Here is a 23,406-nt window from a genome sequence, read left to right on the forward strand (position 1 = left end):
CGCGCCGACACAACCCTGGCTGCTCGCGGCTGCCTCCGCGTCGGCGGGCGTGGTGCCGGCCGGCCGAGCGGGTGGGAGAGGGACAGCCTGCGGCAGTCTCGACGCCCCGGACGCAGCCCCGGGTCAACGCGTGCTGCGTGCTGTCTGCAGGGCGGCGTGGCGGCGGCGTGGCGGGGCGGCGCACGGCCAGGCCCAGTCCTCGCTGCCGAGCGTTGCGGGACAGTCGCGTCGGGCGCACGCCGGCAAGCCTTGCGTCTCGACTCGCCTCGCCAGCCACGCCGTGTAGTGCGACAGCGACATGTCGACGGCGGCGTGCTAGCACCCCGTCGGCCCTTCGCCCCCGGCCCCTCCCCCGCCCTGCCCCCTGGCGCCTGGCTCGCCTGGCCGAGGATGGACTTACTGTGCGCCGAGGAGTTGGCCTGCGACCGGCTGGGTTCCGGCGATCAAGCCTTACCGACCGGCGCCCTGGACGCCCCCGCCGGCCACACCGCCGCCTGCGATGCCGTCATCTTCGAGGACCTGCGCGTCCTGCACAACCTGCTGGAGCTCGAGACCGTGTACGTGCCCGAGTGCAACTACTTCGTGGTGGTGCAGAAGGACATCCTGCCCTACATGCGAAAGGTGGTCTCCACGTGGATGCTGGAGGTGAGTGTGTGTGTGTGTGTGTGCACGTGATAGTCGTCGCTGTCTTGACGTGTCGTCCTGGTGTGGCCGTGTGGCGCCTGTCTGTCGTGTTGTTGGCGGACTATCACTCGCGGCCCGCGTGCCCCGGCCGCCCTGGCCGCCCTGGCCGCCGGTCGCGTTACGGGAGACGGCCGGGCGACTGTCACTTTGACATTCGATGCATTGGAAGCTTGTCTCCGCCAGTCGGCAGCTCGGCGACGGCACCTCGGCGACGGCACCGCCCCGCACCGCCCCGGTGACGGACTCGGGCGTAAGCTCTTCCGAGTTCAGGCCGGACTGCCTGCCGGATCGCTGACACGCTGACGCGTCGTGCTGACTCGGCTGACACGGCGCTGACACGGCCGAGGCCGGACTTTACTGCGCAGCGCTCTCCGCGGATTCTTTATTCTTTGCGGGTTTCGTGAATCGCTGACAGCTGACGCTGACGGCGCGGCTGTCAGAAAGCGACTGACTGCACGGCGTGGCTGACAACCCGGCTGCCTACGTGTTCGGGCGTTTGGCTTTCAGCCCACCACGTGGTGGTCCCCCATGCTGACAACCCACGTGGGGCTGCAAAATTACATTTAGTTTTACAGTTGAGAATTAAAATTCAAGTTTAAAAAAAATAAAATTTGAAATTTTTAAAAAAGTTGAAACTGCAAATAAAGACACTAATTTTCGAAAAGCCGCCCCTCTCTGAAAATAAACTGGAGGTGATTACGAATGTGACAGGCTGCCATTCCCGACATTCGTCACTCGGCTGGACCCTGGCTGGCCTGCACCCCGACCAAGGCGACCAAACCTCCTGGCAAATCGAAATCGGGATCGATTTATATTCGTTTCGCCCATATTTGTCTGGGCGGCCACATCGGCATGCCGTCTAGAATCAACATCGCGTCCCGCTCCGCGTCGCTGCGCTCCGCACCACGGCAGTCTCGGCTCTTTCTTTCATTTATCCCTGATTTATCCCCACCGCCATTCGTCTTTGGGTCCTGCAGTCCTGCCAGGGTCCTGCCAGGGTCCTGCCTCGGTCTTGCAGTGCAACAAAGCAGAAGGCAGTCCCTGGCGGAGCGGCGTGGCCTGCCTTCCCTTACTCCCATTTACCTGTGCATCGTGTGCATCCCGAGGGGGTGGGGGAGGGAACGCCGTCGCGGTACGTCGTGGAGGGGAGGGGTGCAGGTACGGACTGGCTGCGCTGCATGTCCCCCCCCCCTCCTCTCCTTCTTCCCCCTCGGTCCTTCCCCGCCGTCTTCGCCGCCCCTCCCTTGAAAACGGCTAATCCATTATAAGACCCGAGCCACCCCACGGCCCCACGCCTTCCCTTCTCTCTCTCTTTCTCTCTCTCTCTCGCCGCTCCTTAGGGGTGGCTTGCCCCGCCGTGCTCGGGGGGTGGCTTGGCCGGCTTGGCCTAGGTCAGCGACTAACTCCATTGTTTTCTTTTAACGGTCCTGGCGGCGCGACGCGGCGGGGCTGCCTAACGTCAAGACGCCGCCGCGACGCCGCGACGCCGCGACGCGTGCGACAGAGACGCGGACGGGCGGCGGTTGGCGCTTCGCGCGAGTGCGAGAGAGACGGCCGGTGCTGGTGCGGCGAATCGCAACGTGAATCTGAATCGGGTCGGCGTGTCTTTGGTTCTCATGATTAGTTGCCCCGTTTGTCTGTACTGTACCCGTCCGGCGGGGCGACTCCAGACGACGCGGGGAGGGGGAGGGGGAAGTGCCACCGCACCCTCGCGACTTCGGCGTTTTGTTCTGGCCGATCACTAATAGATTCAGGTTTCCAAGTCTCTTTTCTGTGCCGTTCCTTTCCCCCATTCCGATCGAGAAAAAAACGGTGCGCCGTGTCACCCCTTCTGTACTGTACCGGCCGCGGCGACCACACCCCTGCCGGCCGGTTCCATGTATGGCGTATCTAAAAACGGAAAAATTCGCCCCCCGAGGCAATTTGTGCTGATTTCCGATTTCCAGCACGGCGCGGTCGCCACACTCTCACCTCTATCTCTCGCGCCTGCTCTGTCTTTCTCTCTCCGCCCCCACCCCCTTTCTCCTTGCTGCTCCGCTGCTCTCAACAAGTCGTTTTCTATGGCAGGGGCGGCGGTGGCAGCGGCACGGGGTGGAAGTGGAGGTGTTGCACTCTCTCCCCCACCCTCCCTGTTGCGTGCCCTGCGCGGTCGGTATCTCCCATCGACGCCCGCGACGCCGGCGACGCCAGTCCGTGCAACTGGTGTGTGTTTTTGATCATGCAAGTCGCAACGGCCGCGCCGCCGACCACGCCACGCCACGCCACGCCTCGCCTAGCCTAGACAGCCGTTCGGCAATCACGCTCTGTCGACCGTAGGCCGCAGGGGTGCGAGAGAGACAGAGCGACGAATCGGCGGCCGAGAGGGTCATTTGCCTAAACACACTCCCAATGTTGTTGTTGTTGTTGGAAGGTCTGCGAGGAGCAGCAGTGCGAGGATCAGGTGTTCCCGCTGGCCGTCAACTTCCTGGACCGCTTCCTCTGCGCGTGCGCCATCTCGCGCAAGCAGCTGCAGCTGGCGGCCGCGGTCTGCCTCCTGCTCGCCTCCAAGATCCGCCAGTGCCACGCGCTGGGCGTGGACCTGCTGTGCTTCTACTCGGACCACAGCATCGTGCCGGACGAGCTCAGGGTGAGTCACCTTTTGATTGATCCCTTCTTTTTCGGTGTGACACTTTTGAGCGAAAGGGTGGAAACAGCAACAACAAAAGCGGCGGCGACGGCAGCAACAACAACAGAGACTCCGACGGCGTGAATGGGAAACGGGTGACGGTGTCGTTTAATTCGGGGTCCGCGACGCGTCGTGGACGCGGTCGCCGTGGACCACCTTAATCGGTCCGGCCGACGCCAAGGCGCACGCCATCGCACCAGCCAGACGCACACACCTGCCCTTTCCCGTGGTCTGGATCGCGTCGTGCCCGCCGTGCCCGCCGTGAGCATACAGTGGGGTGGGTGGGGCCCATTCAATTAAATCTGGGCCTGACCGTCGCAACGCGCCGCGCCGTGCCCGTCCGCTGCCTGCCTGTCCGTCCGTCCGGCCCATCTCGTGCCGCTCCGCACCCCAAGTCTCCGAACCGATGGCGTGTATGGCGGGGGCATTTTCGGTCCCGGACGCTTCCTCCGGGTCTCTCTGTCTTCCCCCGCGCCGCCGCCGCAGAGACTCCGGGACCCGGGGACGTCCGGTCCAAGGCGACGCGAACCTTCTTGCTGCGGTGGCCGAGCGCGGAGCGTCGCCGTGGAGGCCACGCCGGCCGGGCGGGAGGGGCGAGGGGCAGGGGGCACCCTAGTAGTAGTTCGGGTGGCGGTAGTGGTAGTACTACGGGAAGGGAATGACTCCGGGGAACAGGTGTTCCTGTCCGACCTGCGGCCCGGCGGGATGAGGCTAGTGAGGGAGGGCCTGGAGGGGGTCGCGTAATGGCCTCCCCCCTCCCCCCTCCCCCTCCCGATGAGATGACGCGATGACGATAGCGAGGACGCGCCTCGGCCCACGGCAAGGCCCACGGCAAGGCCCACGGCAAGGCCCACGGCAAGGCCCACGGGCCGACCGGGGCGGACGTCCTGCTTTAGGGAAGGAGGCGAAGAAGGAAGCGAGGCGAAGGGGTGTCTCGAAGATTGACCAAATGACTGGCACTGTAAACGCTACTACACCAGAGGGAAGTGCTGGCGCGCTGGAAAAGTAGACTGCGTCGCGAAAAAGCCGCTGAGGCGCACGCCTTGCGCGCTGAAGAGCGAGCGTGGCGTCGTGCGCGGCGGCCAGGTTCTGCGTCGTTTCGTCGCCCCGTTCCCCCGGCTCTGCTCTCGTCGCTCCGTCTCCCTCGCACGCACGGAGCCTCCCGTAAGGGTGCGAGAGAGACGGCTCGGAATCAACCTACTACTGCGCGGTGCGGGGTTGAAGCCCTCGGCCTCGCTCGCGGTGCTGTGTGTGTCCCTCTCCCTCGCACTCATGGGGCGTCCCGCAGGGGTGCGAGAGAGAGGGCGCGAGCGCGGCGACACGCTGTTCGGGTTCAGCCTGCGCTGCTGCGCTGTGGTTGCGTCTTTGAGGGGCTCGCCTCCCCCGCCTCCGCCTGCCTTCCCTACCTGCGTCGTGGGGCTCACGGCCTCCACACGGCACACCTGGGATGCAGGCCTTTATGCTTGCCTCGCACAATGCCTGCATCGCCTGCGTCGCCTGCATCGCCCCCGCCTCCGTGATCCCCCCGGCCCCCTCTGGATGCACCCACCACACCCCCTCGCCGCCCCCGCCGCCCCTCCTCCCCGCCGACAACAACAAGATCCTCAACAAGAAGGGCGATGTGCAGACACTAATCCCGATGCCGGGGCCTCCGGGCCTCCAGGACCACGCCACCAGAATGTCGCCGAGCAAAATTTTTCAGTCCGGAGCTTCCGGCTTACGCCATTTTTTGCGCCACATGATTCTGTGACAACACAACTGATGTCGCCTCTGTTTGTTTTGCGCAGCGCTGGGAGCTGCTGGTGCTGTCCAAGCTGCACTGGAACGTGACGGCGGTGACGGGCTTCGACTACGTGGACCACGTGCTGGAGCGGGTGTCCTGGACGCGGCGCAACGCCACCGTGCGGAGGCACGCGCACACCCTCGTGGCGCTCTGCTACACCGGTGAGTACTGGCGGGGGTGCTCGACTGGGGGTACTCGTTGGGGTGCTCGACTGGGGGTACTCGTTGGGGTACTCGTTGGGGTACTCGTTGGGGTACTCGTTGGGGTACTCGTTGGGGTACTCGTTGGGGTACTCGTTGGGGGGCCGTCCCCGGTCACGCTCGGCTGGACTCGGCCCCGGCCGCCGCACTGGGAACGGGGGTGGGGGTAAATTATGCCAGCACGTGCCTCGGATCATTAAATTTTTATAAGAACGGCTGCTTATGCTGCGGACGGGCGCCGGGCACACGCACTGGGCCGCTCCTTCGGGGTTGTTCGATTCCTTGTTTGACCGGAATTCATTTTTTATTGGTTTTTGGCTCTCTCCATGTGTGTGGCGGTTCGGTTTGAGGACGCTCGGTCTGCGCTGTGTTAATCCGCGGGACTCTGTGCGCTCTGCGGGGCTGGCGGGGCTGGCGGGGGCCGCGCTAGGGGTGGTGAGCGGACAGAGCGTGTCGGGGAACGCCAGACGTCTTAGGGAAGGCATGGGGTGCCCCTCCCCCTCCCCTCCCCCCGCACGCGTGCGCTGCGCTGCCCTCACCGTCTTGGCTCCCCTCAAACATCTGCTCGATGCACTACTTACTTCCTCTCCTCCCCTCCGCGGCCCCTTTTCGTCTAACAACGATCGCGAGACGGCGACGGCCTCGTTGACGGTCTCCGAGACGCGACACGCCGTGCCGTGCCGTGCCGTGCCGTGCCGTGCCGTGCCGCCGCGCGGACCCATTGTCAGAGAGGGTAGGTCGGGCCCTGCAGGGACTGGGGGGAGAGTGTCTGCGACCCCGTCGGCCCCGTCCGCCCCGTCCCCGTCCTGTCTGGAGAGAGAGAGAGATTCAACAACAACAACGGGGCGGCGGCACCAACAACAACAACAACAATGGCGAGGGACAGTCGCGTCGTTCTCGCGAATCGCGCCGCTCGCCAAACTCGCCAAACTCGCTCACTGTTCCAGAACGCGCGTGCCTTTACTTCCAGCTCGCTGAAATCATTCAAATGATTCCGAACGCGATCGGGCGGCTCCCAGCTTTTATTTCGCGTCCCCTTACGAAAATTTTACCAAAATGAAAAAAAAGTATATTCCCGTTGCTTTGCCGAGCAGAAAACACGCACTGCTGCTCTGCTGCTCGCTTCTAACTAACCTGCTGCTCCATTGAAAGAAAGCAACATGCGAGTTGAAAAGAGGCAGAGAGAGACGGAGAGGGAATGAAAAAGAAGGAGATGAAGATGGAGGTGCCGCGCGTCGCGGAGGGCGCACCCGGCGTGTGCCACACGGTGTGCCCGCTGCCCGGTGTGCGAGTACGCACGGTTGTTTACGTCCATCCCGCTGTCCTGCTGGCTGCTTGCTGCACTCCACGGCCAAAGCCGCAGCCGCAGGTGGGAGGGGTGCCAGACCGCCGGGCCGCACCGCCGGCCCAGACACGTCAAGACACGGCGAGGCTGGCGGGGCGCATCGTGCGAGGCGAGGCAAGGGCAGTGCGGCGCTGCCAGGCCCTTCGCTGCACCTGCCCCTCTGGCCGGCCCCGCCCCGCCCCGCCCCGTGCCACCTGTTGGGCCGCGCCGCTCGCCGCCGTACGCCCCGCTATACGCCCCTTGCATCTCATGCCGGCCACGTCGCCGTCGTCCGGAGCGGAGGTCAGCAAAAGCAAGCGCATGATCGTTCTTTTCGTTTTTCAATATTTTTATTTCGAAAAATTTGCTGCTGAAAGCTTGATTACGATCATGGCGATGACTCCAGGGAGTGCAGGGAGAGGGCGGCCAGCGTCCGGCACTCTGGTGCCCCGCGCGCGTTCAAGTCTATGCACTACAGTGCACTGCGCTGGCATGTTCCACTAGCAGCGGTGACCACCACCGCGCGACGCAAACCGCCTCTCCCTTTCTCTCTAGTGTGGTCTGTTCATCGCGTCGCATGCGGGGCGGGGCGGGGCGTGGTCAAGGGGGCCTTGCCCGGGCACGTGTTCTAACGAACACATCGCGGCACCGTGCTGAGATGGGGGTGGGGTCGTGTGTGCCCGGGGTGGTAATGGAGGCGAGTGTGTGTGTGCGTGTGTGTGAGGTCATCGTCCCGTTCGGCGGTGGTGCCGCCCTCTCCCCCTCCCCTCCGCGCGCTTCGGCCGCACTGGTCCTCCTTGGACGTTGTCTTCCACCCCCTCCCCACCCCCGCGACATTGCTCACCTGGCCGACGTGGCCGACGTCGTCTTTGCGGCCTGCGCCCGTGCCGTAGACCGTGCCGGCGGCCGCGCGCCACTCGCGGGGTTAGGGTAGGGGGTAAGTGTCCGCCCCTCCCCCTTCCCCTCCCCCTCGCCCTGCCGCGGCCAGGACGCCGGGACTTGGGACAGGCAGCCTGAGCCAGCCGCGTTCAACGGTCAACGGTCCGGCCAGGTGACGCCGCGGGCACGCGCCCTGCCCCCCCCCCCTTCCCCCTCCCCTTCTCACAAAGACGGGCGTCTTGTGTGTGTCCCTGTTCCTTCAATTAGGGGAATGCCACATGGCGGCCTCGGTGCACCCCGGCGACGACGGAGACGACGGCGCGACGCGGTGCAGTCGTTATATTCCAGAGGTCCGTCTGTTTGTCTGTCTCTGTCTTCGAGTTCCAACCTCTCCCTCTCTCTTTTCGGCCGTGCCGAACACGCCTGCCTCGTCAAATTTTAACTGTTCCACGTCTGCTGCCATCGTTTCGTATAAAATTTCCTGATTATTTTTCTGACGGCGGTGGTTGGTCGTTGACCGCCTTGGTTTTGTTCTTGTTTTCTTTTCTCTTGGTCGTGTTTTTTCGTCTTTGCTGGAGAGGCCGCTGCCTCCGCGCCGCCAATTTCTTTCAAATTTAATCACCCGGACTGCACGCTGCCCCGCCGCCCCGCCGTCGGCGTCGCGGGGGTTGGGGTTGCCTGCCTTGCCTCGTGCGAGCTGCAGACGGCGAGACGGCGCACTTTCTTGTCCTCCCCGCGATCCCCGCCTCCTCGATGCTCACCGTCTTGGAGGACGGCGTGCTCGCGGTGCTCGCCGCGGTGCTCGCGGTGCATGCAGACGCGTACGCACGCGACAAAGCAGTTTATCCGTCTCTCTCTCTCCCTCCCCGCCTCCCCTCCTTCGGAGAGTGTAACCGCCATCCCCAAGGCGACGCGACGCGTCCAGGCTTTGCGGCGTCGCGACGCCGTGCCTCCGCCGCGCCTTCGCCTTCCCCGTGCTCGCGACGTCCGTTGGGTCGGGACTGACTAGGGGAGCTCGCTGCTCTGATCAGCCGCGGCCAGGTAAAAAAAAATGAAGGGGGATGAAAAAAAGAAATATCCGAGGGAATTCGTGTGTACCCGGTGTTTGAACCCGCGACAGTTCCATTTTTTTTTTGTCTTCCCTCGCCATTTCCTTGGACTTTTTTGAAGGCCACGCTGTCCTTCTGCCCTTCCCTGCGAAGCGCGTGCACCTGCCGCTGTGGTGGGGCCGGCGGGGCTGGGGCCGCCGTGTCCAGGCCTCTCGGCCCGTGTGACGTCACAGTTTAAATCTCCCGGCCCTGCCCCGGGCGGATGCGTCCGGCCGGGGAGGGGGGAGGGAAGGCCCCGCGGGGGGCTCTGCGGGGCTCGGCGGGGCCCCGTCAGGCGGGTAGCGGGTAGGCCGGCCCCTCTGCAGCCGGCGTGGGGGTGGAGGGGGGGGGGGTGTAGGTCGGGGCGCATCGGAGGCGCATCTGCTCCGCCATGCCCCGCCCTGGGCGGCTCGGCCCTGGGCCATTCCCTCATGCACCTGGCGCTCCCGTGTGGAAGGGCAGGGGGGCTGGCTGGAAGGGCCCAACACCAGCGGCCCGACCTGTGCGTACGCGCACACAAACCCACACACACACAGAGGAGTGGGGCTTTAAATCTGTCTTATCTGGTTCGCAGCGAGGACGTCGCCCTCTTCTGTCGAGTCTGTCACTGCTCCTCGACCACAAACCTCAAACTTTACACATCCCCCCCCTCCCCGATTTTATTTGCTCTCGGTAGTACAGTGTGGGCAGCCGGGCAGTCCGGCGGAGGGGCCCGCCACCGGGGCACACCATACGGGCAGCACATCCACGTCGCGGTACGCCGGTACCCACGTGCCCCGGACAGCGCCGTGTCTAACGGGCTCATCTTTTTTTTCGGTCTTCCGTCCAGGCCCGGGGAAGAGCATCAAAAGGGGGCCGGGATGTTTGCGTACCTACACCGGACGTCGTTGCAGTGCGTGGTGTTTGTCGGCGTACTGCAACAAACCTATGCCATCGGGGGGCGCTCTGGGTGTTTTCACTTTATTTGGACTGAGGGAGGCGTTATCAAGGTGCTGTGTCCAGCCAGGCCGGGCAGATGCCAGATAGGCCCGCGTGGCCGGCCCCGGCCAACCCCAACTCGAGTCCTGATGAGTGGTCGGCCCTAGAGTCTAAGTCATTAGGACTCATCGCATTAGCTAAGCTAGCTGAGGTGGTTTGCGAGCCGCGGAGGCGACGAGGCGACGAGGCGACGGCCCGGAAAGGTTCGTTGTTGGTCGGCGTGGCCGTGCTGGCCCTGGTCGTGGCCCGCCCCTCGCCCGCCCCGGCTGCTCCACATATCGGTGGGACGGCGGGGCGGGTCGCCGACCTGAACTGAAATGCAGTTTTCGCGTCTGATGACGCATTGTCCCTGCGTCCCGCGAGGGTGCCGTACGATGCCGTACCTCGCGCAGCGCGCCGCGAGACCATCCGGCCGCCAGGTCGCCGCCATTCTCATGGTAATGGCCGGGCCGGGCCGGGCCGCCCGACCTGAAGACGCCGACGGACGGGACGGGGTGGGTCAGGGGCCCGGGCCCGGGGCAGCCCGGGGCCGTCTTGGGAAGGGAAGCGAGCAAGCAAGCGGCCTAGACCGGCTCCTCCGCCGCGGTCCTCCGGTCCCCGCTTCGCTTCGCGTCCGCGCCGAGGCACCCCTCCCTGCACCCGACCCGCCGCCGACCCGCCACCTTTGTAAATCTCGATCGATTTCTTGGCTTCCCTTCGCGGGGATATTATTTATTCCTGGGCGACTGTGACAGTCGGACATTCCGACGGTGGAGTGGCAAGGCGGTGTCCGGCGAGCGTTGCTCGGCGTGCACGGCCGCGCCTCGGGCCGTTGGCCGCCGTCGGCTGACGCCGCAGGGAACGCCACGCTGGCCCGGCCTAGCCCGGCCGTTTCCACCGTTTTGGTTTTACGTGTGGGGTGCTGCGTCTGGTGGCTCGGCCGCAACCCCCGTTGGCGCGGTCGCGACCACCAACACCGGCAGCAGACTTTGGCGTCGCGAGTCCTGAGAACCCCGATGGCTACCACCGCTAAGCGTGGCTCTTGGCCCCGGAGTAATGTACAGTTACGTGCACCTCGCTTATCGGCCCCCACACGTGATAGTGTTCGACGGCGCGCGCGGTGTGGGAACTGGCAATCGGACTCCCATAACCTGTCTCCTCTTTTTCTTGTTTGTCCCAAGCGCCAAGATCCGTATCGGCAGCGAGATAGACGGAGATAGCGGGACGGCCGCCTTGGGCCGCTCTCTTTAAACCCTATTTTTAAAACCCCTCCCCTCCCGCTCCTCGTTGCGCCAGCATGTGAACTGGACGGCAGGGAAGTCCAGCGGAATCGCGCGCCGGACTGTGGGCTGCTGTCGTCCTGACCGACCAGGCGACGCGTCCGATCCACCCTAGGCCACCCCAGGCCTCGCCTCCCGTCCGAACTCCCAATCTCGTCGAGGACTGTCCCATTCGTCTCGTTCATGGACACCGCCATCGACGCAGTCCGATTTACGTGACGGGCCGGTCTGGGGCCTCGAGGCCCACCACGTGTGTGCGAGGCCCCCCACCCCGGAGCTCTACGGTGTGCCTCCGGTAGCTCAACTCCGGTGCGACGAGCAGGTGTGTGGGTATGCGTCCCCCTCCCTTCTGGAATCGACACAGCTGCCGCCCCCTCCCCCCTCTCGCCCTTCCCCGCAGGGGCTTGCAAACAATTCTCTGGAGTGGCTTGGTCCCGGTCCCGTCTGATCAAATCCACCGCTAGTGCCGCCCCCTGGCGGATGCGGATGCAAGCTAGGCCTGCGTCTGCGAGTGGACGCCTCGAAATGAAATGAAAGGGGCAATTACGAATTTGATTAGTGTTTTGGAGGATGTCCTCTCCGGGGAGCGAGTGGTGTCATTGCGGTGCACCTGGGTTCACCTCGCTCGCATTGGGAAGTGGGAGAGTAAAATGGATTTCGGAGTGTAGTCTGGGAGGGAAGTCGAAGAGGTCCTAGTTTCCTCCTCCAGACAGGCGGCAAGCTGTGGGCCCGCCGCACGACCGTGGCCGTTGGGTTGCCTGCCCTCCGGGCGATTGCGATGCCTGACCGCGCTCTTGTCCTTGCCCTGCACACGCTTTGACCGTGCTGACATTGCCCTCTGTCTCTGTTTGTTCCAGAGCCCGAGCTGATCCAGACGGCGCCCTCGCTGCTCGCCACGGCCAGCATCTGCGCCGCAGTGCGGGGGCTCAACCTGCCCTGGGCGTGCACCGCGGTGTCGCGGGCGTGCCAGCTGACCCGGGTGTCGGCGTCCGCGGCGGAGCGCGTCGTGCTGCACATCGAGCGCCTGGTGGCCAGCGAGGCCGCCGCGCTGGTGGGCGGCAACGGCGGGATGGCCACCGACGCACCGCCCTCGCCGTCGGCCGCGTCCCCCGCCAGCCCCCACGGCCTCCACGGCCACGCCAGCATGCCGACCACCACCATCCCCGCCCTGCCGCAGACCTGCGCCGCGCAGGCCGCCGCCGCCGCCGCCGGAGTGTACCCGTACGCCTACGCGGGCAAGATGATGATGGACGCCATGGACGACCCCCGGCAGCCCCGGCAGCCAGACATGTCTGGCACCCCCACAGACGTGGCGGACGTGCACTTTTGACGCCACGGACCGGCCACCCCTTCCCCATCCCCCGCCCCCTCTCCACGCCCACACCCTCGCGCCTCCCCGCGTCAGCGCCAGCGCGGTCTGCCCACGGACAGGGACAGGCCGCCGCCTGCGCCGCAGCCTGCGGGGCTCTGCACGTCGCCGACGACGGCAGACGGCGGCTCGCCCTCGGTGCCCCCTGCCGAGTCCAGGCCCTCCAGGCTGTAAGGCCCCGCCTAGGCCTGCCTGACGGGGAGTGATCTGGGCCCTCAACCCAGTGACTTAAAGTTACCTTTCCACCCCACATTCCAGCCCCTTCCCCTGCGAGTCCTGTGTAAGGGCACGCACTGTTGGTGTTTTGCGTTTGACTGATGTTAGAGAATTTGTTATTTATTATTTTTTTCCTGTTTATTTTTTCCTTTTTTTTTTTTACAAACGGTGGTCGGTCCACGAAAAAATGTTCTTGAAAGGCTGCTAGGTGTTTCTGTCGGTCGGTACTAATTTTGTGAATGCGCTTTGAATATCAGGAGGTAGATGCTTTTCGTTTTGTGACTGTGAAGCGCATTGACAGTATTAGTTCTCCTGTTTTCTTACTAGCTTTAAATGTTTCTATTATTTCTTACCTATATAATATTGTTGTTATGTGAATAGAAAAGTAAAGATAGCTTGTTGGCCAAATTTATTTTTTACAAACATATGTTAAGTTGTGAATAATATACCAAATAATTCTGCAACCATTTGATTGAAGTAGTTCAGCTTGTGATCTCAGCCTAAAACGATTGTGGAAGTGTTCATGTTTTGTTTAGTTTACTTCAATGCAATCTTTCTCTCTTACTCTTGCTTTCTTCCCTATCATCTATTGTGTGACGATTACCAACTGTAAACATTTTTAGGGTTGATCTGATTAACTGATACATGTCAAGTTTGTCCCCTCCCTAAGATTCTATGGGACACTTCTTTCTTCAACAGCATATACAAATTTACATTAGTAAAATGTTAGCAGACTTGTTCAGTTAGCTGTGATAGGAAATGCAATTATAAATGAAGTTTGACCACTGTAATCAGTAACATGATCTCAAGTAGTTTTGATAAATTTTTTTGAATGGTAGAGCCCAGTGAAAAATGTGTTTGAATGAATGTGACATAATTTATTATGAGTGTCTGTATGTTTATGTATTTCTTGTTTGTATGAATGTCATGTCATGTATTTGATCTCTTTTTATAAAAAAGAAAAATTAAATAGAAATGTTTAAAACTTGAAATAAATTTATTTATTCTTCCAAGCATGAAGCAAAGTTGCCTACATCTGAAATTTTGTGTGCAGGGGTGACGGTCCTAGACACCAAAAGGGTTTCTTCACTTAAAATTTAGAGACCAAGAAAATGGTTCTATAGCTTGCGTAATTCTCAATAATAATGAAGAAATAAAACCTACAAAAGAAAGGAACAAAGGGCACTCAAATAAGGAAACTAACTTATTTTTTACAAGTGTTATATCAAAAAGGTGAAAATGGCATGAAAGAGAAAAAGAAGAAAGTTTAAGGCATTCACGGTACAGTTCAAACTCTTGGTTCATAGTTCAGAATACAATAAGATCAACCTTGTAACATGGCAAAACTTAAAAATATGGTGAGGTATATTACTGAACTCTGACTTGAACCAACTAACATTATCGGAATGAACATAATATCACTTAAATAATATCACAGACAAATACACTATATCATATAACATAACAATTGAAAAAAGACATAAAGCAAACAAAACAACCTAATGCTAGCGTTAACATGTATCTGTCAAGATCTGGAAAAAAAAGGTGTAGATTCCAAAGAAACCGTCAGGCAATCACATAACAATGTTTTTTTCAATGTGTGTGATCTAATTAATTTTTTTTAACAAACTTAAAAATGCAACTGTAAGTTGGGAATATAAATTTATTTTGAAGCAGACGCACCCTCAGAATTATGCTGGTTCTTAATTAATGGTAAAGAGTTTGAAGCTTTACTGAGAATAGACTGGTTCCAAACATTTGAAGTTGGAACTTTGGAGTGAAATGTGATAAAGGCATTATCCTTCATAACATGTACGGTTTTCAATTTTTTGTCAGCAGAAATACTTTTGCCAGAAAGCAGGTTGAAAGTGTTGGGTACAACACCTTTGACCTGTTTTTCATTGTTTTTGGAGCAAACAATAAAATTATTAAACAAGGTTGTTGTGGGTTTTGAGACAGCCTGACCAGTATTCTGAGAAGACCCTGCCATAGATCTACTTATTACAGAACCGGAGATAATTTTTGCTGATTTAATTAAAGGCACTGGTCCATTTGATTTCAAGAATGGTGTTGAGAGATCACCAGTAGCTAGGCTCGCTGACAAAGAAGATGAAATGGAAGAAATTGCATCAGATCTGGCTGAGGATATGCGCAAAGAGGATACAGGATCAGAATGCAGATGAGAAGAAGAAAAATCATTAGCTTGAGGGGATGTTTTGAAGACATCCCTGGTCGAGAAAACATTAGCTATACGCAAGGAAGATACAGGATCAACACAGTTTGCTACAGAAGTTTCCACAGGTCCTTGACACACAGTGCTGCTCAATTCCAAAGGGTTCAGTTCATCTGGGTCCTGTGAAGAGGCACTGGTGGCTTGAGAAACAACAGAAGCTATACGAAGAGAAGAAATGGGGTCAAAATCAGAATCTACTGGAGTGGCAGATGAATCAGGCATATTTGTTACAGAATTCTCATGGTAAAGTGGTTCTTCCAGCTTGTTTTGAAAAACCTGTTTCCGAGCTTGCTTTTGAGCCTGTAGTCTTACGGGGGATGTAACCCCAACTGAAGTTGGTTTACTCTTGCGAAGAATGTTTGGCTTTTCTGGAGACCCTTTAGGTGACTTCATCAATGGTGGCGACATGACCGGCAAGTGTTTGATTCCTCCTTCCTCAACACAAATGTTGATACGGGAAAATGGAGCCATTCTACAAGCTAAACCTTCTTTGAACTGCAGCCCGTCATTTGTTGAGCTTGAACTGGGACTAGATTCAAGGGAGGCCACTTGATTGCGTGAAGTTTTTAACAGTGAAATTGGTTCTTGTACTTTCTGCAATGTTTTTGGAGGTACTTGTAGTTTTTTCTGAGAAGTCTGTGGATTCTTCCCTTGAGTCTTCAACTTTTGCATTTCTTCCTGTCTGATTTCTTCCCTTAGCCTCTCCATGTACTGCAGGGCTCTCCTTCGTGGGCTGGAGATTTGTGGTTTGGGTGCAGCTTTGGGTGCCAGTTTTGAATTTACATTCTTAGGTCGCATCTTCTTCTTTCCACGCCTTTTCTTGACATTAGTTTTACCGTTCATTTGAGATGCTGACTTACTGACTGATATCAATACAGTTTTCCTAAGGGAAAATTCATAAAAGAGCATTATTTTATTTACTCTCATTTAAATCAGCTAGCAATTACTCAAAAATAGTGACTCACCGATTGTTCATACATTCCAATACTTCCCAAAGCAGACTGAATTCCAAGTGCTCCAAGAATTGAGGAACAACCTCCACAGGAATACCTAAAATTGCACAAATCTATGATCATCTGTTCTTTTCCTATTAGCTTTGCGTAATTAACAATTTTCAAGTGCCTAACTAAAATCACAGGTAGTGAGAAAGATGATTACCTTCAAGTTTGCGGCACAGAGAACTGATGAGTGTTTCTTTCAGCATTTTCTGGGACTGACTTTCATAGTCTAGCAGCTGGTCTTCTGCCTTCAGTTTTGCTATTTCATCAGTAGCCTAAAAAACAACAAAAGGCAAAATAAAAAAACCGTAACAATTAAACCAACCACAATTCAATAAGTATAAAATATTGGGAAAAATATGACCAACCTTTGACAGAACTTCAAGCAGTGGTAAGTCCTGGTTAGCAGATAAAATTGTTTTCAACTTCTTTTCCAAAACTTCTTGTTCCTCCTTACTTTTCCAGTGCTGAAGTTTTAATCTGATTTGATCATTTTTCATCCATTCCACCCAATCCTTGCCCAGTTTTTGAACAATGCTTTCTTCAGCTGATCGTAAATCTAGCAGTCCGTAGTTAGTTAACATCTAAACACATGAAAGATATATTGAAAATTAAACAATGCTAGAATTTAATAAAATTGCTTCATTTTCTTAAATTAGACATGAAAAAAAAAATAGTTTTTAAGAGATATCCTTACAAAGAACCCATTGAAGATCTCTGGAGTGAACTTGGGCTCATCACAGTTTGGATTTTTCTTAGTGAAACTCCAATGAACACAAGTGCACAAATCATCATCCTTCAGAAAAACTGAACACTTTCTACTCAAGCATGATAACTTTCTGTGGATAAGTCTGCAATAAAAGGGAAAGGAATTGATAAAGAGAGCTGAACACAACATGTTCAAAAATACTCCATTTGAAACATTCACCTGTTCAATTCATTGACAACTTCTGATCTGTGATGGTAAAACTTAAGTGAGGCAGTCTCCGTGAAATGTGGTACAGATATTGCTCCCCCAGGAAGGTATGTTAGTGTCACATATCCAATATTGGAGTCATTAGGAACCATATATACCTTTTCAAAAAGAGAAAAGAAGTAAAATGAGTTTAATTAAACAAAAAAATTTCACACATGTCTCTGAAACTAGCATATTTACCAGCCTGGGTTCCCCTCCTTCAATATCAGATTGGATGTCAGATTCATCATCATCACTCGAATCTTGACTGCTGACAACACTTTCACTTGAAGGACTCACTGAATCAACATTTTGAAGAACGCTAACTGAAGTATCCTCAGGCAGCTTATCATTGTTGTGATCCCCTACAGATATATCACTTGAGCTTTCCTCATCTTCCTCCACTTCCATCAAATCTCCTGAACTTCCGCCATCTGAAGATTTTATTTCACTTGAAGTATCAGCAAGTTGTGGCTTTTCACTGGATTCCCTATTCATTATCATTGTAATTAATAAGAGACAAAATAGAACGTCTACACTCAATGAGATAAAAACAAAGCATTAATTACCTTAAATTGTTTCCACAGCTCTGGTACCAGAATCCCTTAACATGATCATCAGGCAGAGATTCTGAATGGAGAGATAACACCCCCTGAGACGTGACTCGAACACATTCTTCATCCCCGCAATAGAAAAGGGGAACGCACAAAAATTGGATCTTGCCATTGGGTGCAGCCTTCTGACTGTACACCTGAAATTTGGGTTCATTGAAGGAATGATACGGACCAATAAATACTTTATTGGGATGATTTGATATGCTGTAAGCTCCAAAATCAGGGCATGACGTTGGGGCGTCATTTATATTAGGCCTTTGTCGATTGAGAAGAATACGATGAACTTTGTTTTCACTCTCAGAATATTCATTTGACAATCTCAGCAGTGTTTTCATTTGGCGTTTTGTCAGAGCCTTCTTGGAATCCATGAAGTACACTAAGTCAAAGTTCTGACTTAAATCCATCACCCACCAGCGACTTGGATAGTCTTCATCGATTGATGGAAGAATGTCTACCTCTCCACTGTGACAAGTCTTTTCCGCCTCTTCCACCTGTTCAGACAAGCCATAAGGTTGCTTCCGTCGTATGTATCCCACAATCATCCAGTTAGATCCCTGAAATATCACAACCCAGCACACATCATTTACTGTTGTTGGTCCAGGCATCCACCCAGTCTTAAGAGCCTTTAAATGATTTGGAAAAGATTTGAATGCTTCGCTTCCCACATCAATCTGGTGAAGATTCAGGCAATCATAAGAAGGTGCATTAGGAGTATTGGTTAAGTATACATTTGGTTTTGGCTGACATGGTTGATACCACACAAATACTGTCTCACTGACAATGTCATTATACAACGCATCCCATGCTAGGATGTGGACCTGGCCAGGACTTTTCTTCACACAATTTACATCAAACAAATATGAGCAGGATGGCAGAGCAACAGAATCAGCAGAGTTGTCGATGCCAAAATCTTCCCAATCGTTTTGGTCAAGGGACTGAATTGATGTTATTTTAAAAAGCTCAGACCCAGCATCAATTTTCTCAGCGGATTCATCAGATTGAAGTTGTTCCTGCTTGTATTGAAACAAATTGCTTGATTTATAATCGTAGAATGCAGTTCGGGCAGAGTCATGGAGAACTGGATTTGAAGGTTCTGAGGTGGGCTCTTTGTCAGTTGATGGATTAGGCGGGTTTTCATCATTTGTTGAAGAAGGTACTGCAGGCTTTACTCTTTTAGCCTGCTTAGAGTGGCTGCCAACATTATTAGGAATTTCTTCACCAGGGCACAACCAGTCTTTAGAGGCTTTAGATTGTTTTACATCTGAGAAGGATAGATAATCATCAGAATATTTCTTGGGCATCTTAATTTCTCTTTTTCTCTTTCCTTCAACAAGAATTAAATCATCTTTGCCGGACCGCACCACTGTTTGCTTGAAGAAACGTTCTTCTTTTGCTAGATTTTGTTTTGCTTTGTTCTGTACCCATGTGTAAGATTGATTCCCTCTGTTAATACTTGGAGTCTTGAGACAACTACAACCGAACATACATTTTTCTAGACCACAATTGTCTCTCACAACTCTTGAAAAAAGACTGCTGCACACACATCCTAGCCGGCAAATATCAGGTGTTCCGCACACCACACTTTCCAAAGAGGCAGGCATATCAAATACAGCTACATTCAGACGGCGAAGTTCATGCAAAACATGTGAAGATGCTTTGCCATGAGTTATTTCTTTAGGTTTCACCACCTTCTCTTCAGACTTGTTTATACCTCTGATGTCATCTGGATCATATGGTGCCTCTAAAATCTCAAACGCAGTTTTCTTTGTAACTGTACGCATTTCGTCATCATCACTATCTAAAGGGTTGGTCAAAGTTTTTGTATGGGACTGAACACTCTTCTCAGAGTCGACAGAAGGCAAGTTCATACCAGGGATATTTTGATTTGAAATACCTGTCTCAAGCGATGAAACTTTCTTTTTATCATCATTCAATAATGACAGTCTGGTTCGCTTCCGAGAAGATACCCATTCACTTCCAGAACTAAAATTGCTTCCATCGCTCTGGTCGCGTGCAGGCCACTTCTTCTTCACATACTTCCTCTTGGTGACTGGATGTGGAGCAGTCTGGTTGCCTAACTGTTTATTCTCACAATTCTCGTTTACCTGAGAATCCTTTCCAGGTTCAGCTGTAAGCTTTGCAGTTGATGAAGCAGCATTCAAGGAACCAGACAAAGAGAACTCAGAATGGTTTTCAGATTTGGTTGAATGGTTGTCTGTCAATACATTAGAGTTCAAGGAATCAGGCAAAGAGACCTGCTTTACAGAACTTTTAGAATTCCACTTTATCTGCATGAGCTGAAGAATTCGGTCATCCTTGATGGGCAAAATCAATCTTTTATTCTTTTGAAGAGGTGAACTTTTCACGACTGCAGAGCAAAATTCAGCATATTCTGATGTCAGTAAATTCTTGCACTCATCAAGGCACGTTAGTACACACTTAGCTGACAAAGAGGGTAATGGGTGTCCAATTCCAGCATTTACGGTGAGGCCAACTGAAGGCATTGGGTATGAAGGGTTTGTGCACAGCGTCCCCTCTTTTGGATCCAAAACCAACTCATCAGCTGAACCCACAGTGTTGCATGGTTTCTTCTGTTTAGGGTCCAAAATCAAGTCTTTAGTTGATGTTGCAGGTTTGGACATTTTCCTGTCTTCTTGACCCACAAGTGAATGATTGGCCAATGCTGCAGCTTTAGACACTTTCCTGTCCTTTGGCTCCAAAATAAACTCATTAGTTGATGCTACAGGTTTGTAAAGTTTCCCAGTTTTTGGATCCAATAATAACTCATCAGTTGATGCTGGTTCATGAGGGTTTCCGCCTTTACAATCCAAATTGTTGGTTGATGATCTAGGTAGCGTACCATTTTTTGGAACACCTAAACATCCACCACTATCACGGGTATTTACATTGATATTACTGATTTTTATTTTGTGCTGCTTATTTTTATCAAGTTTGTCTAGGTGATGATTTTCATGGTGTTGAGGAATCATTGACGTAGGTACACGCTCAAAACTTCTGGTTGTTCGAATTTTCTTCTCTCCGTTAGGATTCTTATAAATAGATTTAAGCACCACCTGAGACTGATTTTTATCACAAATAATGGAATTATTAGTTTCAACTCCCTTATTACCGCCACTAATGAGGCTATCCTGTCCAAATGTGTTTAAATTTGAGGCACATTGTCCATCGGAAGGCAGTTTCGGGTGGTTGGTCGGACTTTGTTCCTCAGCATAGTTATCCAAGACTGGTCCAAACCCTTTGAAACAGTCCACAAGAACGACTTGACATTTCTGCTTGAGCTTGGTGTCATCCATGATGCTGATTGTAGCGTGATGTCCTTGGATATTCAGTGCAAGGTATGCGCAAGGCCCGCAAAAGGAAAATTTCTGCCATCTACAACCTATTAATACAAACAAACAAAAAATCAGCATTAATAATTAATAAGAACAGAAGTGCGAGCAGAATGAAGACGGATGGTGTCAAAATCTGATCCGTCGCCACCCCGCGCGCGACAGATTCGCGATGTTTTCCCGTCTTTGACGCGTGGGGTAGCGATGAGTCAGTTCCTGCCCTTCCCTGGTGGCTCTAAACAAAGTGTGCAAAAGGCAAAAGGTGGTGCCCGTCTTTACAACACTAAAATCGCGGATTCGAGGCGGTTATACTGGTGCCGTTCTATGGGCACTGAAATTTGAGCGCAGCGGTGCACGCGGTGGGCGGCATTCATCGCGCCTTGGCGGCCTTGGCGCGCAGCACAAATGGCGAGCCAAGCGCGGGCCTCGGAAGAAATGAAGGCAACACGATAGAGCACATGAGTTCCCTACGCTCCATCCTACGATCAGCATATTTCTAGATGTTGCACAAATTCTTAGCGACTAGAAAGCGAAAAGTTGCCGCTCACTCATGCGCTTAAGGCAGCCAAGGTCGCGACCGGGATCCCCCTGCCCATGCTCTCACAAACCAAGTTTTACTGCGTTTTATTTAAAGTGCGAGCAGAAAGCTACAAAATGTGCCATGTTTGCGTGATAAGAGTATCTTTTAGTCGTGGATTGCCTCCTTACCTCCGAAGAAGGCGCGATGCGGACATGTTAAGACCTGGCGTCAAACTCGCCCGCATAGGCTGTTGATTTCAAATCTGCTACCAACTTGCCGTCAGCGGCGGCCAGAATGCAGCGATAACTGTCGAATAGAAGGAGACCAGACAGAGCCATAAGTAAGTGTCGAAATTTAAGTAACGTTTGAGTGGGATATAATATGCCTCGATAACCTAATATTGAATGACTAGTCGTCCTCTACCCCTCTACAGAGCAACAGAGCAGCCGCCCGTGTTAACCTAGCCAAGCCTTCGCGGCCGACCAGAGACGCTGATATCATTGATTTCACTGGTTTCATCCAACATTCCAGTGCCGTGTGGCAGAGGGAGGCTAAGCCAGGATTCTGAATTACCGGACTTGAAGGCCTAAGGCAACGACATACGTAAGTAACAACTCCGGTAACACAATACGCAAGGTCGATAAAACAGAACAAGTAGAGATTTATACTGAGCTTTTAATACTAGAAAGCATCATTCATCAGTTAAAACAAATAATCATAAATAAATTAACGAAATGTAATCAAGAAAACTGAAAAATGTCGCTAATTAAGGTGGAGTTCAAACAAAAACCTTGAACAACTATCAGGACCAACCATAACCTGCCTTACGGAAAGGCCAACAAACTCCCGGTGAAAGTGAACATTGGGCTCTTTGTTCCTCGTAAGGCGAAGCAGAATACAATTCTACAATGATATGGACACACAATTTCCGTCAGTTAAGTACAATCACACTCACAATTTATGCTTTGAGGTATATTAGGCAACAAAAATTCCGACGCACTAGAACGTTGGAGACATCTTGGAATTTCCGTACAGGTTGGGTAACATACACGGAACGGTGGATTTTTTTCGTAGTAACAATTTGGCAGAAATAGCAATTAAAGTAAGGACTGGCGCTCCATGAAACAGAATAGAAATATATCACAACAAAACATGCAGGTGGTGTTACAGCAAATAAGAGCCACTAGCGGCAGAGCAGGGCGCAGCACCATGCGGTGAGCACGACAGCGTGCGCGCCATTGTTAGCGCCACGGAATTTTCGACGAAAACTTTTCTCTTTCCAACTTTTAATGAACCAGTACCCATAAGGGCCGAAGAAAGACCATTCTTAATCATGGCGGAGAGGATGTTTTTATTTATTGTGATTTGTGGAGCGATGAGCCATGCACCACGTGCGTCTTGCGGATGCAATCGGAACGAGTCGGAAACGCTGACAGTAGTGGGCCGGCAAAGTCCCGGAAAATTGGGCCCTATAGCTGGAGATGGGAATGAACAAATGAATTTGAGCGACGTCAGTGTCGGATTTTAGTGTTGGGTCGGGGAACTTGCCGCCACGAAACCAACACGTCGGCCACATCGTGATCTGTCGATCGGCCACGGTGAGGTCTTCAACTCGAGCACAGAAAAGTTTTACGCCTCCCTGCCCTCCCATATGCATTTAGAAAGAAGAAAGCGCATGAACAGTTTGTGTACGCTTAGAAAGGCGCTTGGATTAAAGCTTCACGAATACCTTGGTTTTCAGCAGGCGGGCAAATTATGCTGATTGCATCACGAGTTGCCTACTTTCCGGGCGCGCCCCGCAGGGGACGCAGGGATATGACCCCGATGCCCGGAAGTGCCACGGCGTGCACGTGCACAGGGTCTCCCGGTGCTCGGGAAAACACAGAAATGTCAATGACATATTGTGTGGTGACTGAACAAGCACACTCCAGGCAAACCTTGCAGTAGAAAACCAGCAACTTTTTGTTGTAAGGGGGGGCCTCGGAACTCCTCGGCATTCCCAGGTCAAAGTGTGACTTGCTGCCTACCTCCCAGGCGCAGAGCATATTTTCGGCGGTCATCCCGTCCAAAGAGGAGCCAGTTATTTCTTGTCCGTCATAACGAATCTGCTCGCCAATATGTAGTTGGAGATAAATTTTGACTGTGCAGGTATCTGTTTTGTTCGGAGAATGTTCCAAAGCGATACGTGCCAAGTGTGCTTAAGCGCTTAAGCCCGCCAAAACTTAAGCAGTCCTACCAACCACCTAAATAAGGCGGGCAAGTGTCTCAAAGTTTCCATGGAGACAGAGTTT

General features: G+C 53.6%; 2 protein-coding genes across 2 annotated transcripts; one reads left to right on the forward strand and one right to left on the reverse strand.

Annotated features, from left to right (window-relative positions):
* Positions 1-213: 213 nt before the first annotated feature.
* Positions 214-13,227, forward strand: LOC117647369 (G1/S-specific cyclin-D2-like). The gene is made up of 5 exons (XM_034389091.1): positions 214-645; positions 3,095-3,310; positions 5,137-5,293; positions 11,718-11,955; positions 13,179-13,227. Exons 1-5 carry the CDS (start codon positions 391-393, stop codon positions 13,225-13,227), a joined length of 915 nt encoding a protein of 304 aa, XP_034244982.1. The 5' UTR covers positions 214-390.
* A 422-nt stretch (positions 13,228-13,649) lies between these two features.
* On the reverse strand, positions 13,650-22,282 carry LOC117646842. Its single transcript, XM_034388098.1, has 10 exons — positions 22,071-22,282; positions 21,304-21,421; positions 17,201-20,645; positions 16,833-17,121; positions 16,605-16,750; positions 16,374-16,527; positions 16,045-16,260; positions 15,837-15,951; positions 15,644-15,728; positions 13,650-15,561 (listed from the first exon to the last, which is right to left on the reverse strand). The coding sequence occupies exons 3-10, from the start codon at positions 20,557-20,559 to the stop codon at positions 14,109-14,111; spliced, it is 5,817 nt and encodes a 1,938-aa protein (XP_034243989.1). The 5' UTR covers positions 20,560-20,645; positions 21,304-21,421; positions 22,071-22,282; the 3' UTR covers positions 13,650-14,108.
* Between the last annotated feature and the right edge of the window lie 1,124 nt (positions 22,283-23,406).

The sequence above is a fragment of the Thrips palmi genome, unplaced genomic scaffold, assembly GCF_012932325.1.
Source record: "Thrips palmi isolate BJ-2018 unplaced genomic scaffold, TpBJ-2018v1 HiC_scaffold_2, whole genome shotgun sequence".
Taxonomy (NCBI): Eukaryota; Metazoa; Arthropoda; class Insecta; order Thysanoptera; family Thripidae; genus Thrips; species Thrips palmi.

What these genes read in the sequence shown, in the direction of transcription:
- LOC117647369 (XM_034389091.1), top strand. Translation starts at nt 391, where the DNA reads ATGGACTTACTGTGCGCCGAGGAGTTGGCCTGCGACCGGCTGGGTTCC. An exon ending in TCTCCACGTGGATGCTGGAG is followed by an intron (nt 646 to 3,094) that starts GTGAGTGTGTGT and finishes TGTTGTTGGAAG; the next exon opens with GTCTGCGAGGAGCAGCAGTG. An exon ending in CGTGGCGCTCTGCTACACCG is followed by an intron (nt 5,294 to 11,717) that starts GTGAGTACTGGC and finishes TGTTTGTTCCAG; the next exon opens with AGCCCGAGCTGATCCAGACG.
- LOC117646842 (XM_034388098.1), bottom strand. Translation starts at nt 20,559, where the DNA reads ATGGATGACACCAAGCTCAAGCAGAAATGTCAAGTCGTTCTTGTGGAC. An exon ending in AAGGAGGGGAACCCAGGCTG is followed by an intron (nt 16,751 to 16,832) that starts GTAAATATGCTA and finishes CTTTTTGAAAAG; the next exon opens with GTATATATGGTTCCTAATGA. An exon ending in TTGGAATGTATGAACAATCG is followed by an intron (nt 15,562 to 15,643) that starts GTGAGTCACTAT and finishes ATTTTCCCTTAG; the next exon opens with GAAAACTGTATTGATATCAG.